At 28.8% G+C, this 14177-nt stretch overlaps 1 protein-coding gene across 3 annotated transcripts in view; it reads right to left on the reverse strand.

Annotated features, from left to right (window-relative positions):
- Positions 1 to 685: 685 nt before the first annotated feature.
- The window catches only part of LOC107165522 (sodium-independent sulfate anion transporter-like), a 32146-nt gene continuing 18654 nt past the window's right edge, over positions 686 to 14177 (reverse strand). For all 3 annotated transcript variants that reach the window (XM_089220605.1, XM_089220606.1, XM_089220604.1), the window contains exons 3-13: positions 9442 to 9665; positions 6529 to 6724; positions 6074 to 6294; positions 5323 to 5500; positions 5073 to 5237; positions 4658 to 4819; positions 3837 to 3977; positions 3514 to 3659; positions 2570 to 2743; positions 2330 to 2483; positions 686 to 1260 (exon numbers count right to left, since the gene is read on the reverse strand). In XM_089220605.1, coding sequence (XP_089076731.1) covers positions 1223 to 1260; positions 2330 to 2483; positions 2570 to 2743; positions 3514 to 3659; positions 3837 to 3977; positions 4658 to 4819; positions 5073 to 5237; positions 5323 to 5500; positions 6074 to 6294; positions 6529 to 6724; positions 9442 to 9665 — 1799 coding nt within the window. In that variant the 3' untranslated portion in view covers positions 686 to 1222. The remainder of the gene's footprint in view (positions 1261 to 2329; positions 2484 to 2569; positions 2744 to 3513; positions 3660 to 3836; positions 3978 to 4657; positions 4820 to 5072; positions 5238 to 5322; positions 5501 to 6073; positions 6295 to 6528; positions 6725 to 9441; positions 9666 to 14177) is intronic.

The following is a 14177-nucleotide window of genomic DNA, read 5'->3' on the forward strand; positions in this document are numbered from 1 at the left end:
TATTGGCATAAATAGCTTTAATAATCAATCTACAAATAACCTAGACTTACAATATCTAAATATATTACATATATATCAATGACACAAATTATTAATAGTAAAAGCGAAAGATGACTTTTTAGTGAAACTCTAGAGGTTACGATAATGTTTTTAGAAAATTAATTTACTATTTTAACTTGTTAAATTCGAATAGGGGTATTGGGTATATGATATTATTTAGGTATTATGATTTAAACCACGATAGGACATCTAACACCAATAGTATCAATGTGATTTATTAATATATTCCTATTTATTATATCAAAAGACTTAATAATATCAATGAATATTTCATAAACTTGGACACTAAATTATTGCACTAAATCATTATGAAAATCATCAAATTGAAGGTGAAAGTTGATTTATTTTTACGGAAACCATTTTAAGTAAACCCATTATTATTAATTACTATCCTAAATAAATTATCTGGAAATCAAAGAAACTATTTATTTGACTATTATACGAGACGAAAAATGGATTGAAATACATGATTTACATTTAACATAACATTTGAAAAAAGGTTCACACACTTCATCATGAAATCAATATATCGGACACTCGGTACACAATATCTAAAATAATGCTTATTTAAATTTTCAGAAAATATGTAATTAGGTAAGCAAAGTTCATCAATCATAATATTATAAACAACGACATTTTTTATAGAAATATACGTAATAGGATTGCGAGTTGCAACATTTAATTTTCATACACACAAAGTAGTTTTATACATTACAGTACTTCAAATTTGTGTTTTACAAAATTAAAAAAATTGTTGATTGTAAAAAATAGCAGTACTTAATAATAAGAGTTCCCAATGGCCGATGTCGCCGAGGGCTTATTCTTAATAAAAAAAAAAAAAAGTACTTAATAATACTGTACTAATACATTAATTACAATAAATAAAATAGACTAACTTACACAAACTTACATAATAATACCGATGTGTTTAATTAATTTCAAATTATTTATTAACAATGATATAACTACTATTTAATAAACAAATGGTTAAGTCGGTTAAGGAAAATGTTTGAAACATAACTGTCTATTTTAATTAACTCCTTATTTGTGTAAAAGATCTCTTCATAATTTACAAATTATTTTTTAATAATATTAACATTTATTTACATAGTTTAGTCTGTACAATGACAAGGTGGGACAATATTTAATGTAAATGTCAATGTTATAATGTCAGCGTCTGCATTCGGCTATAATAATACCCTGAAACAAATACAAACAATATGTATAAATATATGAATGTATATGTTTTATAATGATTTTAAAATAAAATATGATAATAATTAGGTATCGGAGTAATACTACCATTGTACTATTATTCCTTTATATATTGTATTATTGTTTAGTTAGTTTTCTAATAGAATTGTTTAAGTTCAAAATTAATATAGCTATACCATTAATAATGCATCATTGACTATGCCATAAAGGTACGCTTTATTAATAAAGGAACTTAATAGAAATTATATATTATAATAGTTAATAGTTATTAATCACAATGTTTTTAAAACTTATCGAAATATTCGAAACACTTTTGAGGGAATGAAAATTATCATGTGGTGTGCATTATTTTTTATAATCATACATTTTAGCATCTTTTTTAAATATTTTGTGTTTTCGTTATTTAATTTTGATAAATTTAAAAGATAAATATGCAACGTTAACTACAGATTAATTATGATTCAAAGAAATTTATTACAAACTTACAAACTTATGATTATGTACATTCTACTATACAACGTGAAAATGATCTCTACACAAAATTTTTTTCAGTGTCTCGCAAAACGAAACAATACGACACACCTCAAATGTAATACCCACGACAAAGTACATCGACCTGTGTCCTACCCGGATCAATGACTTACTCGAATGTTATAATCGCATACATGTATTATACTTAAGGATAAAACACTATGATACATTATGAGAATCGATTTCAATTTTGATTGTACTACAAAGATCTAAGAAAATATATATTCATCGGAATGCAGTGAAGACCGTTTACGAGTAACTTAACGTCTGAGAACTTTTTAACCATTTGAGAGAACTTCCCCTCGTTGGTGTAAACACACAGACAATGTTATTTAAGTTTCATAATATATTAATATATGAACTGATTCTAATATTAAAGCTAATAACATAAAACAAGATTTGCTAAACACAAATTTCGTATGTTGTATAACTTATAAGGCGGGGTGCGGATATGATATCCTTCTAGCGTGCATTAAAATGCTTAAATTTGGAAAAAAAATTTTCATCAATTAATAATAAATACCTTTTAGTCTTTCGTGCAATTGCTGTTCGGTGAAACAACAGTTAAACTCAGTCGGCCGAACACCTTGGAAAATCGATATCACACTAGGTTTGACATTGTAGAACACCAATGGTTGATTTCTCCTGACAAAGTCGTCTATTAGAGATTTGACGCCCTGTGTCAAAAAAACAATAAAAATAATAATCAATGCTATCTACAATACGACGCGTATTGACTTAAAATAGTCGAACTCCTACGTACTTTAGCCGCGGTAAAGTCAGCTCCTTGTATGTGTCTGCAGTCCATCACGACCGGAATCGAACTCAGTCCTTGTTTAAGTCCGGCTTTGGACACCACAGCCCTCACGTATTCGACGGATGGGAAAACCAAACTACGGTCCGGCGTTATCACTAAATACTCGTACCCGAATTCACTCTATATAGATATGAGAATCAATAAGTGACAATAAGTGGAGTCTAACCCTTTTTACAATAAAATATTAAGCTAATGGAAAAAAAAGCTTTGACGAAAGTAGTTTTTGAGATATTAAAATGTATATATTATGAATAATCCAAAGAATATTTCAAAATGGTCTTACCAAAATATAAAATAGACGTTATATTGGATCTTGTATCTATACGACTAAATCTATCTGTATAGTTTATAACCAGATAGGAGTCCCGACTGACTTACTGATAAACATAGAACCAAACTATGTTCGTTAAAATTATAAAATGTTGATGGATTAATATTATTATTAATCAAATGTTCACATCATCTATAACACCCATTATCATGGAGCTATTATCCTTACTAACCTCCAAAGTAGTATACAAAGTTTAATTACTCAAAAACTACACACACAAAGTTCGATAGATATTTAGATAGATTAGATAGATCAAAAAATAAAAAAATATATTGGATGCCTTGTAAAAATGGTGACTTTATTTTATTTTGTAAAAAAGGAATAAAACAAAATACTTTTCTTTAGATGGTATAAAAGTACTTTAAAATATGGCTCTCAGGTAATTTAAGAATTTCAAAATTCAGATTGTATTTAATAAATTCGGTATTAAAGAAAGAAATCGCGAGTGAGCTGTCTGCATGTGAATCATTCAGTATTATAACATTATAATGTCAATGTGTAAATGCGTTAATCGTAAACGAATATTTGCGTTATTGAATATTTATTCATGTTTACTGACTTGTTGTTTTTCGACATGGATACTGGGCCTAGCCAAGGTGTAAAGCAGTATTATGACGTTAATAGCTATGCCGACGACGATTCCGACTTCCAAGCGGATTAACAGCGAACAAAGGAACGTAGCGAACGCTGGTATCAAATCGATTTCTGAAATATTATAAAACATATTTTACTCGTTGTTCGTAAAAAATATAATTATGCACGCCGAACGCGTGTCAATAAGCAAAACAAGTGCAACAGAACAACACCCCATGTTGTTGTCAACAACTTGTTGATAACATATTATCATATTATTATAATATCGTTGACGACGACTACACATACTTTTCGTTCGCCACATCGGTTTGACAACTTGTAGTTCGACCATGAACACGACGGCGGCTATTATCACAGCGGCCAAAGCAGCTTTGGGTATGTAGACGAGATACGGCGTGAAAAATTGTAAGGCTATTATTACAATTATTCCTATAATGTGAAATCAGTCTTTTTCGTTATATTGTTTATATAGGACATAGGTAACGGTATTAAATATATGATTAGCGCAAATCGCATATAAAGTATACTAAGGGTAATAGTGTGGTGAACTTTAAGGTCGTATACTTTTTTTAAACTGTAGATGTTTATCAATATAAAATTATTATTTAATTATATTTCCATATAATTCAGCATACATGTTTAGATTATTAATCTGATATTTAATGTAGCTAATTCAATATTAACGTCAATATTAAAAAAAAAAGAAAAAAGTATTCTGCTTAAAAGTATTAAATTTAAAATTATAATCTAACTAAAGTATTTTTTACACTAGATTTTATACTTGGATATTTATAATATTCCTTCAGTTCCTTCCCCTAAATTTGATATATTTAAAAACAATAAACAAACATATTTCATATTTATATGTAAAAGAAATATCACTATATCAGTGAATCTGACAAGAAAAAATGCAGGTTTACCCAAGCTGACGTGAATTTTAAGTTCTATACCTATACACGATGATTTAATCTTTTTTTCTTAATTATGGAATTTTAATTTCTATAAATTTTGTTCCAACGTATGTGTATTAATGTAAAGGTAATACACAAACAATAATCTTCTAAACTATCGTTTAGTCGACGAAATCGCAACCGAAAGAAATGTTTTACCTGTGTAAACTCCTCCAAATGTGGTTTTTACTCCACTGGCGTTATTCACAGCGCCGCGCGATAGAGCGCCAGATATTGGCATGGACCCAACTAAAGACGAAATCAAATTGCAAGCGCCCAAGGCAAGCATTTCTTGAGTGGCATCGACGGTCTTTCCATCAGCTAAATAAAACAATAGAACATGTTTTCATGATTTAAGCTAAAATAATATAATTTCAATTTACTGCGGGCGAATGATAGTCGTGACTAGTCAATATCTTACACTACACTGTCGTATTACAAACGCTCATAATATAGTAAATTATATGATGAGTGATGAGGATGACGTTGTACTCGTCTGCATGCAGCGATAAGACTTCCGAGATAATAAACGCACCTATACCTAAGCACGTCTTTAAACGTAAAATAAACTCACAGAAAAATTTAGCTAGTGATATGTTCTCTAAAATAGACAGAAGTGGCACTACCAAAATCCCTGAACCTAACTTGGACGCCATTTCCACAAAATTATACGTCTCGTTCCCGACCCGACTCTCGAACGGCGGTGGCCTGAAACTCGGGAGACCGGATTCCACGTGACCTGGAAACATAGAGCGAAATATTGATCGTCTCGTCGAATCACTGTGCGAGTTATACAAAAAAAACAACAATAGCTGTTGAATTACTCGACAGTTTGAACGGCAAATTCCCATGTTCCTTGTACATGTAACCTAGTGCGGCGCAAAAAACCACAACTATGATGTTCCTCGCCGTCGATATTAGCCAAATGATAGATGAAACTGTTCGCTGTCCGGTCGTTTTATCCTTCATGTCCATCGGCCCAATTTGTATGTCTTTCATTTTCTGCGAATTTCATAAGCAATTTCATAAAAATATAAACGCCGAACAACATACGTATTACGATATACGAATACGATATCCGTATTGGAATAAGTGCACAAGCGTACTAGTGATTTAAAAACCTTTTAAAAATTATATATGGCTCCCTCGTTCGTTCCCATTTAAAATATTGCCCTCTTATTCGGATGAATATAATAGCACAAAATAAAACTCTAACCTACAATCTATTCAAAATAATTTAAAAATATATAACCTTAATACCAGAGATCCGAAACTATTTTACCATCTATTTTCAAATAAAAATTATATTTTAAATTCCCCTGCAAATCTTCTGATGGTAGCTGGTACAAGTACCCCAGACCCATATTATTTTACATAACTTGTCTATTATCTTCGTTGTATACTTATATAATACTTTATAATTTTTCTTAATGTATTCATAGCAATAGTTTATGTTATTATAATATTGTATTTTGTTTTTTTTTGTATACTGTTTGTTTTCTGTACACATTTAAAACTCTAATAGGACTTGAATCCGTATATTTAAATAAATAATATTATATTTCTCGCACTTACCCTCAACAGAAGCAGCACAATCATACACGTAATGCCGAGCGTCCCGTCGCCAATGCTGATCTCTCTGATGTGCATGACCAATTGGTCCCAGAAGCCTATGAACGAACTAGCTTTTATGTTGATACCGAGCAGGTCTTTCAGCTGAGAAGTAGCAATCACGATCGCTGCTGCTGACGTAAAACCAGCCGACACCGGTCCGGATATGAAATCGATTAAGAAACCTAAAAAACCCAAGTTGATTGTATAGTACACAATATATAGTCTTGTGTTTATAGTCTGCACATTAGAAAAACGTTTAGACCGGCTAAAAAACCACGATGGACGGACATTTAATTCATCGCTTGTCTAATGTTTGGCAAGCCACGTCAATATAATATTATAATAACACAACGTATACTGCAGTCGTACACGCCTTGTAGAGTATAAAATATATATACCTAAATACGTGAAATTACCTAATTGTGCAAAACCCATGATGAGTTGTACGATGCCGGTGATAAAACACAACAGGATGGCGAATTCTGGTCCCATATCATGTATGTTTTCACGGGTCATGATGGCCATGATTGCCGTAGGACCCAACGCCGGGTCTTTACAGCTACCGAAGATGGTGTACACGAAGCACGCCATGAACGAAGAGTACAGACCTATCTAAAAAAAATAATCATTCGGTCATGGTCTGCAGTTTTATAATGGTATAATCATAACTTGATCAAATATGTGTGTACAGATGTATCAATGATAATAATAAACACAATCTACATAATATATAATATTATTGTTAAAATATAATACTCTCCTGACACGAATTAGAATTAGAAATATTATGTAATTAATTTATATATATTACATATTATAATATAATAATATTATTATATTCACTATATACTTATCAAGGTTAGGCGTAGGTATACTTAAGATGTAAGTAAGTACCTATATGACTACATACCTATAATATATTATATTACATATTATTACAAGTTTGTTACATTTTTTTATGTGTAATTTTGTGATTACTTTTTGTCAGGACATTAAACTTGCGACGCAATCACGCGAGCATCAAACATAATACATTTGGACATGATGTATATAAACGTCACTTAGTTATAGCAAATTAACCGCAAAATATGACCGTGACAATATCGAAAATATTTTAAACTCATCGTGAAGATTGTTATTTATTCATTTACGATCGAAAAGCATTGGACAAAATACAATCGAAACATATTATATCGAATGCAACATTCGTTTGTAATTAAAATTTTAACCGGATGCGCTGATAATGGTGATACTGCAATATTGTTGTATACAATGGAACTCGCATTTTATGATGAACGACAAAACGTTTTGTAAAAAAGAATTACACATATTTTAATATGATACTAACTCACGACCATACAAATTTAAGTTTTCCTAAAAAAAAATCAAAACTTTAATTTATTTCAACATTTTCAAGGAAGTTATGTTCTATTGTATTCTCAGTTTATTATACTCTTGTTCATGGTAGTGATAAATTTTATTAACTAAAATACTAAATTATACTCATCATTATATTGGTATACCTACGGTTATAAATATTAGTAATTAATTGTGATTTAGAATAAAATAACAATGAGTAAAAAATTATGCATGATAAATTATCTACAGTTTCTTTAACTTTTATTTAGACTTGTGAGTGTATTATAGGCACCTTATAGGTAATCACAAATTGTTTAGTAATATTCGTAAGAACTGTCTATAATATATTATGTTTTGAGGAATACACTCGTAAATAGATAGTTACGCAATCATAATAATTGATAGACGAAGGATTATAATAGTTATCTATTACAATTATTAATCATCATCTTTAAACATTGTAGGAAGTAGGTACCTATGATGTATTAAAATGCTCAATACCATTATTTAAATTATGCACTCATGTAAAATTGGAAAAAATAATTATGTTGAGGTTTGTTTATCAAGCCTTGCTCTTTGGAATTCAGAAGTGTCAACTATTACACGTGAAAAATATGACATGCCTACCTAGTTAATTAGAGTAAATTTTCAAAATAATAAACTGCATAAAAATGATCGCTTACTGGATAAATTATTTTTCAGAAAGATCATTGAAATAATATAATATATCAAGAAATTTTATTTAAAAGTTGTCACATTCTAAAAAAAACAATTCTGAGTAAATACCTACTACTCCTCTACTAGTCCTGTAGAATCTATATAACATTGAGATTTTTTAATATTTATAATAAAAATTTTATATTTTCAACAGAATGCAATCCAACATATTTTTTTATATTCAGAAATCAGAACTTTGATGACATTTAAATTTAATTAGATAGCTCGATGAAACAAAAAGATTCATGTAATTAAATGTATTAGAAATTTAGTGTATTGATTGTGGAAATGGCCAGTTGGACAGATATTTTTTATCCATATTTAAATATTTTGCTTCCCTAGCTTCATCACTCTAAATTTAAAAAAGTTCTAATTAATAAATCATTATGCATCGATATTAGATACAAAATATATTTGTTAAAAAGTAAGAAAATATTACTGTAGTATGAAAAATGTTTCATTGATATTATTTTTAAATAGGAAAACATAATTATATGAACTAAATATAGATAAATAAGAACTGTTAAAAATAAAATAATACTTGTGATAAAAAACACCTACGAAAATTTAAATTTTTGATAAATAAAAAAATAACTAAAATAATGTATAAAGTAATTTCTTTAAAAATTTTTTTTTTATTACTAATTTATTTAATTGTGTCATTACACCAAGTATTTTTACAATTTATCATTTAAAATTGGCACCGATTTAAATGAAAATAATTATAAACAAATAAATCGTATTTTTTTATATTACTAGAAACGGCCTTTGAACACTCCGGATGTCTGGCATGTTGGTGTATAATAACTAGTAAGGAAGAAGAATATTAATTAATGACCTGTGTACATAACCTCGCTATTACGGATTGTTTAAATAAATAGTGTGTATTATATATGAAATAATTAATGTAGTCATACAAGTTGGCCAAGTAATAATAATAACAATATTATTTATTTATGTAGAAAATAATATAATATTTTATTATAACACTGCACGTTACGTCATCACGTACAGTAATCGTCCATAATATGGTAATTTTCAATGTAGTCCATATCATTTTATATTATTGTCATTTTTTTACGGACCACCGCACGCACTCCCTATTGAACGTGGGGAGTGGATATCATCATTGTAAAAAAACGCATAAACGACCAATATCGGTATCAGTATATATCTGATAATAATAATAGTATTATGTATGGACGACTTTTCTATAAGCGATTTGCTAAGATACGTGGACGCGACCGACTTACTTGTGGAGGTAATCCGGCTACGTTTGCGAAAGCTATGGCCTGTGGTATAACTGTCAGCCCGACTGTGATGCCTGCCACGAGGTCGGATATGCCGTGTTCGCCAACCGTGTACTTGGGCAGCCATTGGAGGATCGGTAGGCGTTTGTACAACACTTTTCTCGTACAGCACCGGCTAACCGAATCCTGGTCGACGGATACCGCCGTGCAACCACCCAAAACTTTACCTGGACGAAAAAAAATTTGGATTTAAAATAAGGCAATAATATTGTTTATACCTTTTTTCAAGTTCATGTAGTTAAGTAACAGTTTAGGTTGAATGAGCTATGAGCATCAGCAAATATTGTATAGATAGTAGATACCTAGGTACGATTTGTGTCGGTTGCACGACCTCTCACCCATTCAACAATTTAGGTATATATATATACAAGGTGTAACAGATAGAACTGACTTTTGGAATAACTAAATAATTAATATTTTTTTATTTTTGTTCATTAAGTGACTCTAGCGCTACACATAATATAATATAATACATTTTTTTATGTTAATTCGTTATTTTTAAGCTTAAAATAAAAAAATTTTAATTTAATACAAATTTTGTTGAATAAATTCAAAATAGCCTGTTTGTGAATCTGATTATAAGAACAACTTTGATAGTAAAAAGATTTATTTAAGTAAATTAGTTTATTTTTTTTTAAATTCAATATTCTTTTGGTTAAATTAATTTGACGTAATAACTATTTTAAAAATATGATTTTTGAAAATTTGCCGACACGAGTACCTATATTTCTTAAATTATTTATTATCATAATATGATATTAACAACTTTTGTAATACATATTTTACTTAGCACATTTTTTTTTTCAGGTCTTTCTTTTATACCCTGTATATAAATTTATTTTTATTCATTTACATGAATACGTTTTTTCTTATTAATTTATTTACTTCTCCTTTAACTTTTAAGCATAGCTTGTTCTGGAAGGATGTATAATTAATATTAGAAGGTGCATAAAATAAATAAATGTTATGATACTTTTATTTCCGATTATAGGATACGTAATATTTAGTACCTATAGATAAGAATTAATTGTTATTTTTAATTTAAATTAAAGACAATAGTTGAAAAAGTATGTTAGGTACTAATAAGTATGTCAGGTAATAATCTTAAAAAAACAACAATAAATTACAGAAAGTACAGAAAGTACAGAAAGTACTGCAAAATTTACACTTTTGATTAAGTTATTCAGATAAATGAAAGAAGAGTAAACATTTTGACAAGAGGGTCATTTAACTGAAAGTATTGATGTACTTAATTTTAGTATCATAAATGTAAAAATGCCTTACTCTGTATAGGCGTTTATTGGGAGGGGGACTTGAATAAGCATGAAACGCCCCAAAACCAAAAAAACGAAAATGCCTTCACCCCAATTATATGCGCTAATAATTGAATGTATAGGAAAATTATACCCCTCTCACATTCAACTAAATCTCCTCCTAAGCAACTCTTTCAATTTTAATTTTTTTAATTTTAATTTATACTGGATATAAAAATATATATTTAGTACCTGTATTCGGCATACCTAATGAAACTCTTATAAATATATTTTATTGGCTTAACTTCGAACTTTGTATACCAAGTTTGTAGCATACAATTTATTCAAACATATTCTAATCATTTCGTTTTGTTGTGGTTGTAGAAGTTTAATGTCTTATTTACACCTATAGGTAATCGACATGTATACTATACTCATAACACGCTTTGTTCTATTAATATTCAACGATAAGTATGAAATATCAAATAATAAGTGTCTTAAGTTTCTTTATTGCTGGATGTTATCAATGGATAACTTCCCAATCTTAATATTCGCTGTCATTTTATATTCTCTTCTCTTTTTTTTTTATCAAATCTAATTATTGTACAAAAATTTGTATAGATTGTAGATGAATTTTAAATAATAATAAAAAAAAAAAAGTTTCTTTATTTAATTATAAAGATCTCTTATCTATAAAAATAATTAAATTTGGTAGGTAGGTACATGGTAAAAATAAAAGATTCACATAAATAACTTGTGGAGGAGGAGCTAATAGGACTTCAGAACGGTTTGTGCTCAGTTCGCCGACACCCAATTCGCCGACACCCGCGGTTTTTTGATTAAAAAAACCAGTTTTTAATATTTTTTAAAAAATAGCCCAATTCGCCGACAACAAATGATATTGGCGACATGCTACGGCGGTATTGCAATAAAACTATAATACTATCATAAGCTGTAAATTTGTTTTATCGTGTGTATAAGGTACCTATCGGCTATCGCAGGTTATGATATCTGTAAACTTATTTGATGGTGAGTATAAGATAGTATTATAGGTTAGAAGGCAGTCGTACAATTAATCATTTGGAAGGATGGCACGCAGCTTTAAATCGAGCTGTTAACCGTCACAGACCCAATATTTATATACTTATAAACGAAATCAAAAACCAACAGCAGAACTTTGAATTGGATATTTCATCGCAAAGTAGGGGAAATCCCAAACCTAAACCAAGTTTGAAATTTCGTAAGCAACAAAAGTACGTAATATTTTTTTTCTATCATATACACTCACCGGGTGAACATACTTTTATGACTTTTAGAAACAATGTTATATTTTAATTAATTACATTTCACTATTTCAGGTTAAAAGAAAACCAAATTTCTCTAATTGAGTATATTGATACCATAAAATATCATATCCGCCTATAACTTTTTATTTTTTATACTTCTTACTATATGATAAACTATTTAATAAACATTATTATGTGTCTAGAATTTTTTATTCTGTAATAAATTTACTATTTTATATTTTTTTATATTATTTATATATTTTTTATAACTAAACTGTAACTGTATAACTAAATTGTATGTTCTAAAATTGAGTGTCGGCAAACTGGGTGTCGGCAAATTGGGTGTCAGCAAACCGGGTGTCGCGGCGAACTGGGAATACACCTTCAGAACATAAGTTAAAGGTTTTTAAGGCATTTTTAGATTTCATCTACCTCATCCCTTCACATCCAACAATAGTTATCATTTTGATATTAAAATAATTTATATAAGGCAATTATAATATTTTTTTTTTAATTGTTTGAGGCATCAACTACAAAGTTATTAGCCGGCGTTATATGTAATTTGATTTACATTAATTTCTTACATACTTGCTTAATTTCTACTTATTACCTATATTTACAGATTTACATTTTAATCTAAGTTACAATATTCAAATCAATTGACGCAGTTCTATTGAATTGACGAATTGAAGAGTCTTTTGGTCGTCTCGGGAGTGGGTGATAGCATCTCGAATAGTGTCTCAGGTAGTTTTAGTTCAATGTGCTTTTCACTGAATTTACGACATTCTGTCAGTATATGCTTGACTGTAATGATTGTTCCACACGTTAGGCATGGTGGAGATTATAATATTATAGTAATAATATTAGCAGAACCAAAAAATACTTTTTTTATAAATGAACTAAAAATAACTTTATAGGATAAAAGTTAATACCTATTAGCTATTATATTTACAATATTATTCATAGTAGGTTGTCATAGGTCTTTGTCAATCAAAATAAAATATGTTTGAAATAAATTATTTATAACCAATCATTTCTAATACAGCCATACGCCCAGAGATATCGTTTTCGATTTTTTTTTATCTATGATTAAGTACCCTTAATATTATATCTGGACATGGTGGTAAACTATTACTATATTCGGGGAAAAAATATGAAGAGAAGAAAAAAATTGTGTCACTTTACTTGTGAACAACAACTTTCAGTGTATACATTATTATCTATTGTGTCTATTTGAGAATAATTATATCTGTATTATTCTAATATAATCAAAATCCAAAACACAGCAGCGTGTTATTGTTACTCAAGTTTACTGACTCGTAGTATCATTAATAAATATTGATCAGTCTACTATAATCATGAACGTAATATATTGAAAACAAATCAGAGTTATAGATGAGTCAAGGAAAATAAATAATGATAATATTATGTATATAAATATATAATATATATACATTTTTCACACATACAAAACCGGTCAAGCTTGGTTCATGGTTAATTCCGGCCTAGTATATAATATACATTATATGCATAATATGCATAATATGCCAGAGTTAGTTACATAAATATCGTCGCAAATTTTAAAAGACGAAATTTAAAGAATTATAATACTAACACATCTATATTTAAAGTACCTAATACACTCGGGAGTTTTTATATTTATTTTTACAATGCACATCGCCCTAATGTCCTTGAATAATAATTAGCACGTGTTCGTGTTAACTGGAAACAAGATAACAAAAGATACACCATGTGATTTTTATCATCTAAAATTTATTTGATTTCAATAAATTTAACAGTGCTTACTATACCTATACTACACTGTATTTTTGTAAAGGATTAATGTTATACAACTATACAGTTACTAGGTAAGACGCGTATTATTTTAATGACTTATGGAGATTTTAAATATTATAATAACTTTTGACATATTGTCAACTATATTCCTCCAAGTCAAGCGAATAGTAATAATTTGTTTTAAATATATTAATTTGAGAACAAAAATGGGCTATTATTTTTATTAAGTATAATTAAATTTAAACGTTTAAATTCAAATAAATAAAATCAATACTACCAATATTTGAATATTTATACTTTTAGTTAGTGAATGTTTTTTTTATGATATTAGAGTAGTGCACTG

Source organism: Diuraphis noxia, unplaced genomic scaffold (genome assembly GCF_037042655.1).
Source record: "Diuraphis noxia isolate RWA-SAM2 unplaced genomic scaffold, SU_Dnox_SAM2 contig0002, whole genome shotgun sequence".
Classification (NCBI taxonomy): Eukaryota; Metazoa; Arthropoda; class Insecta; order Hemiptera; family Aphididae; genus Diuraphis; species Diuraphis noxia.